Genomic DNA, 5,804 nt, shown 5'->3' on the forward strand with positions numbered 1-5,804 from the left:
ACGAGGGGGGGGGGGTCAAGATAATTTTAAATATAAACAACGCCAACGCCATTAATTTAATGGAGAGGGTGATTAGAATTAGGGGGGCGCGGTGAAGCCGAAAGCGACAGGCGACAAGCGTGGTCCGGGGGTCAAAAACAGGGTGGACTATAGAAGCGCAACAAAAAGCGGGGCGTCAGGTGGAGTGACAGGCCGGCGGCCTGGCAAGCGGCGGGGTTTAACGGGGACGCGGGGGCAGATTTCCGAGGCCACGACAGCTCAGAGCCCGAGGAAGCGGCGGGGGAACGATGGCGACGGGGGCGCGTGACCAACCCCTACGGAAGCGTGAGTTCTTATGTGTGTTCAATTTTACGTCCTCCTTCTAAACGTGCTTCGTCAGTTCGTCTTCATCTTCGTCTTCTTTCCTTTTTATCTGCTCTTCTTCTTCTTCGTCGTCGTCTTCTTCTTCTTCTTCATTTTCTGCCTCTCATCAGAGCTTCTTCGTCTTCATTCTTCCGTCTCTCTCATCAGAGCTTTTTCTTCTGATCATCTCTGCTTCCATTCATCTTGCCTCCCTTCTTTTTCCTTCTTCAATTCGACTCACCTTCGACTTCTCTTGAGATTTGTACCTTCCCTCCCTCCTGCTCCCCTCCTTTATTGCTCGCACCAACACAATCTCTTCCCCCCGCCCCTTCCCTCCCTGACATCCCCCTGCTCCGCTTGTTGTAGCTTCCCAACCCCTCGTTCCCCGCCTCCTCAATCGCACCTGCCTCACGACATCGCCACATTTTTTTACCTGTCAGGTGAAAGGAATGTTTCCATTAATTCATTGCTCTCGCTTCAGTTGCTTGCTTCGCTCCCTGCAAGTTCTTTTACGGCTGTAGCAGCCACCGACGTACGCATTGCCTTCGGACGACGGTAAAAATGGCCCTGCATTGAAAGCAATGTTTGCACCTGCTTACGCTACCGGTTCGTCCATTTTTTTCTCAGAGATTTAAGCCATCCAGAATCTAGGTTCCAGAGGTCCGGAGGACAGAATGGACGCTGAAAGAGATGTTTGAAATTCCTTGCCCTATCGATTCGTTCATTCGCAGGATTTTGGCCATGAATTGGCGGGGAAATTGAGTAGGGAGGTTTTGAATCCTGGCATTGTTGTGAGAGCAGTTGCCATATGCGGCCGCGATGGTAAAAGCCTTCATCAGACGCGGCTCCACTAGCGTAGGCACAGAACAATGCGTGGGCGAGAAAGCAAAATCGGTGCTACAGTTGGTACGAAGGAATGGGCCTCTCACTGTGAAACAGGTAATTCTTGAGCTCCCCAACTTCTCCAGACGCTGTAAAATGTGCTTACTCTCCGCAAGCTAAATCCCAGGCTGTGGGAAAAATGCAGTTAGATTATTGCGACGAGGCATGCATTGCGAGATTCCTGAAATCGAAGAGCAACAACGTGAAGAAGGCAGCAAAGCAGCTGCGAGCAACACTGTCGTGGCGAGCGAATCTTGATATCGGTAAGTAATGCTTCAGGGATTAAGCAACGAGCAACACCGGCAAGATTCTCAAACGATTCTGCTGGATTGCGTGAAGCGTTATCGTGGAAAGATCTCAGTATTCTTGAAAGTTTACCTTCCATGTCATTATTCTGGCAGATTATCTCACAGCAGATGAGTTTTCCGCCGAGCTCGCAGGGGGAAGCGCCTTCGTTGCTGGTCAAGACGACGAAGGGAGACCAGTCTTAGTAAGCAATGAGCTGCATTCCCCTCGCTTTCGCATTTTCATGCTCATTTTCGAGTGTTCGCGAAAGGGCGACCGTTAGGCATGGTATCAACCTGTAACTAATCCGGTTTTTTGTGGAAAATTTTCCGTTTCGCAGATTGTGAAGATGAAGCCGGAGCACCTCACCAGTCACTCTCAAAAACAGTATGATTCATTTTTTCTCCGTCCTCTAGAGTTCGAAGAAGGCGGAATGTTCTGTTCATTTTCGAAGTCCAGAAGACCGTTCGAGTTGTACACTAATCGGTTCACGCCTTCTTTCTTACCAGGTTCCTCCGATTTTTTGTGTTCACGATGGAGGTTGCAATCGCTTCCATGTCTCCGGCAATTGAGCAATGCATACTGATCCTTGACGCTGGTGAGCACTTACATCTCAAGAGCAAAGATTTCTCAAAAGTTTCCTCTCACCCCGTTGTATTTTTACTGGTCGGAAGATTTCGGAAGATTTGCTGATCATCACTGGTAGTTTCCCATTTCTATTCTCAATTCCTTCGTTTGGGAGGAGAACTCTTCCTCTCGCATGCATGAGCTTGTAGATGCTTGCATTTCAGTAATATATCCTGATGTATTCGGTCGTATTTTGGATAACTTTATCTAGGTTCCCTCAAGAAAGGATCGCCTGGTCTTTCCATGATTGTCCACTTGTTGAAGATGCTCGGTGATCATTACCCGGAGCGAGTGGCCAGAACCTTTGTTGTGGATGCTCCATCCATCTTCTACTACTTGTGGAAGGTACGAATGATGCAGCTTGAAGCAGACATGGGCGGAACAGCAATTCCATTTCGCTAGCGTTTCTAAAATGCTGTTTTGCTACCTGTTTTTGAACATCTAGGGGATCGGCGCATTCCTTGATTTGGGAATGAGGGAGAAATTAAGGTTTGTGTTCTCCAGAAACTATAGTGTGACTCCCGCAGCAAGTCATCTGATAAGAGCTGCCAGGTCCTATTCCAGTCGGAATTTGTGGGGAGAACAAGACGATACTGAGGATTATGATAAATTCGAGTTAGACGACTCGGTGCGTCCCAGCAAAGCTCAAACGATCTCACCGATGCCGGATCGAGATTCCACTTCCAGTTTTCGTCACTTTTCCGGAGCGTCGTTGGTTTCTTCTGCAGACAAAGCTCAAGCTAGGTCTTTATCCTTTGCTTCCCCAGCTACTCCTAGTTTCTGGACACACGACCCCGGAACGGTGGAGTTTCGAAGTTTCAGGGTTGATGCAGGATCTGCGCGTCGACGCGAAGTGACTCAGTCGTCGTTGCAAGACGGGAGCAGGCGCTGGGTTGATCTCTCGATGTTTGGGTCCAGAAGGGAGGAACCACAAGTAGATTTCTGCCAGAAGGAGAGGAGCATTGATCTTTTCCGCCCGTATTTGAATTTCTTGCGCTGCTCCTACAACGAGTCCGCTTACAGAGCTGGGATGAAGGCACCTCTCGGCGGTCTCATCTCCATCATATCTCCCGAGCTCAAGAGGGACGCAAGCTTCTCTTTCGAATGTAGAGGAATGGAGGCAATGCTCCATCGCCTTAATCTTGACTGAGTGACCACTGGTAATTGCTCCATTGTCTTCTCAACCTGATAGCTCACCACAATGCGGTTTACTTCTCGCAAACTGATTTTCCATTTTCATGGAGTTGAAACTGGCTTGAAGAAGACACGACAAGCATGTCAGCTGCTCATCCCGTATACCCAATCAATTAGAACATGCTCTGGTTTCTATACATTTTGTCTGAGAAAATTCAGGCATTTTTTGTCACTGCCTCCAGCTCTGCTTAATAGAGGGGTCCAGAATCCACAAATTGTGAAGGGCTCTAAAACCGAGCAATGCACTGATTTCTGCTTTTCTCTCTTCCTTTCCAGCAATGGAGGAGTTGAAAAGGTTGAGCATGACGGAAGATTTATGCTGCCGTTGTTACCTTTGTACATCCTAGGTGAGGATTACACCCAGAATGTACATTGTTGCTTCTGTGTACAATTTAATGCTTTTACGAAGAAGGCAAAGCACAATACAAGGGCTTTTGTTTATGCTGAATTGCTAATGAACTACTCAAATGGGGAATCTCTCACATTCATTTCACCGTTCAAAAACAGTGTCTCTGTTATCTCAGATCACCTGTCTATCCGGTAGAAGCCCTTCGCATGGATTATATCGTAAGTCTATGAGGTGTAGCTACAGACATGCATGCCACCCAATTCGCAGGAAATGGTTCGACTCAAATGAGCAATACCTACATTCTTTAACCCGAGCGCCTCTTATCCCATATCACTAACCTAGTCTATCTAGCTTCTACGAAGCCCTTCGTGTGGACTAAGAATCTTGAGAAGATGATGAGCAGGTCGTCGTCGTATATAAATGGATCATGAGGCGAGATTAAAATTTTAAAGGCCCCCTTACTAAGCTTGTAAGTCCCGCTTTACGTGCAATTTTGAAACTAGTGTGAGGAGAAAAGATTTGTTTAATGTAAATCAGTCCAAGACTCAAGTAGTAGCCTAACTGTAAGCATCTGTGGTCGGCATCGGAATTCACCTTCCCTAAGTAGTTCACACACTTAACTCGCAAATCTCCCAAATCAAACTTCGCCACACTTACACCAAGCACTGGCCGAATGAGTTCGCCCCGTGTAACACTCCCATTCGACGCATGCCCGTCTTCAATACACCAGTACGTCCGTCACACTTCGTCTCTCCAACACTGATCAATCCCTCCTTCACACTTCCTCTCCTCCACAATGACCGTCTCATCCCTCACTCCATCATTCAAATCCCTACTGCTTTCCTCACTCTCCGACACCATCTCACTCAATCTCTCCCCCGAGCTTCTTGGAATCCCGAAATGGACGACTTAACTCTAAATCCCGTAACCGATGACATCGCCTCCTTCAATCTTTACTTAGAAGACTCCATTTTGCCGCCCGACTCACCACCTGCACCGGCAATCTCTTCTCCATCCCATCCCGAGACATCATTCCCTCCAGACGCTCTTCAAATAATTCCGATTCAACATCAAGCCTTCGACCCCGGAGGACACCATCCAAGCGTCCTGGTCTTGCACTTCTAGAAGACAGGAGGAGAGAATCGCAGCATCACGAAGGATCAATGGGCAAGAAAAAGGTTCGATGAATGCGGAAAGGCAGAACAACTCGACACCAACATGCCGATCGAGACAATGGACCTCAACGAGTTAAACGACCTCCTGCAGACATTTTTCCTGTAGGTGATAAAACTAAGTGGCATGATCTATCCCGAGTCTAACCTGCAGAATCACTCATGAATATGTTCAGATGCTTTGGTCGCATCATCAGAAAAGAACAAGTCAAAATAGCTACAACGGGTATACTGGAAGTGCCTTTCAATATTTCAAAAAACCTGATATTTAAAGGCAGCCAGAAATCACTCATAGTAGCCACGAATAGATCAGTAAACAAAGGATACCCTAGGCAAGGCACAAATCAAGTCGAATTTGCATACGATGTCCTATCCAAATCATATGACGAACATGGACAAATCAGGCAATATGGAGAGGTACTAAAAGAAACAATCAGACAATACTCAACAAAAATCGATGGAATAGAAGCCCCTCCATTAGCAATCAGATCGCAACAGCAGGTAAACAAAAAACAAACAGGTAGATCTCCCTTAAACATACTCGCTTTCTAACACAAAACGACTCTCGGTCTTACAAGATAACACAGATTCCACTACTTAGACACACGCACCAAATCTCTACAATGGTAGATCAAATTATGCACTCGAAATTACAATTGTTATTCATAAATGTTCAAAGTTGAAATTCAACAAGATGTTTGATACAGGTGACAATCCTGAATCTACAAAAACTCAGAAAGGCAACACAACTACAGAAATTCAATCCTCTCCACAGACGAATCTACTTCACAAAGCGAAGAAAGACAATACACATGCATATTCACTAGCAGATTCCAACATTCAAACACTGAAGTTGTCAGCGGCAACTGGAGAAGGCCTTACCATTAAAGTCCTGGAAATATTCGACAAGTCCCACATTTCCGACATCAAATTCATTCAAGAACATTGGCCCA

The 5,804-nt window shown here is 46.5% G+C and overlaps 1 protein-coding gene across 2 annotated transcripts; it reads left to right on the top strand.

The window, feature by feature from the left end:
• Nucleotides 1–453: 453 nt before the first annotated feature.
• Nucleotides 454–3,795, top strand: LOC147903670 (uncharacterized). Of its 2 annotated transcripts, none has more exons than XM_087372646.1 (8): nt 454–782; nt 970–1,281; nt 1,370–1,487; nt 1,626–1,714; nt 1,850–1,896; nt 2,019–2,107; nt 2,348–2,481; nt 2,582–3,795. In XM_087372646.1, exons 2-8 carry the CDS (start codon nt 1,162–1,164, stop codon nt 3,284–3,286), a joined length of 1,302 nt encoding a protein of 433 aa, XP_087228772.1. In that variant the 5' UTR covers nt 454–782; nt 970–1,161; the 3' UTR covers nt 3,287–3,795. The 2 variants fall into 2 exon arrangements, with proteins under 2 accessions (XP_087228772.1, XP_087228773.1); XM_087372647.1 differs by having other exon boundaries at nt 1,074–1,281.
• Nucleotides 3,796–5,804: the final 2,009 nt, after the last annotated feature.

Source organism: Dipteris shenzhenensis, chromosome 3 (assembly GCF_047967505.1).
Source record: "Dipteris shenzhenensis isolate YYH24624 ecotype China chromosome 3, Dip_SZ_1.0, whole genome shotgun sequence".
NCBI lineage: Eukaryota > Viridiplantae > Streptophyta > Polypodiopsida > Gleicheniales > Dipteridaceae > Dipteris > Dipteris shenzhenensis.

Excerpts from the sequence above, each read along its gene's own strand:
- LOC147903670 (XM_087372646.1), top strand. The coding sequence starts at position 1,162 with ATGGTAAAAGCCTTCATCAGACGCGGCTCCACTAGCGTAGGCACAGAA. Across the intron at positions 1,488-1,625 it reads GCGAGCGAATCTTGATATCG|ATTATCTCACAGCAGATGAG; the intron begins GTAAGTAATGCT and ends TTATTCTGGCAG. Across the intron at positions 1,897-2,018 it reads ACCAGTCACTCTCAAAAACA|GTTCCTCCGATTTTTTGTGT; the intron begins GTATGATTCATT and ends CTTTCTTACCAG.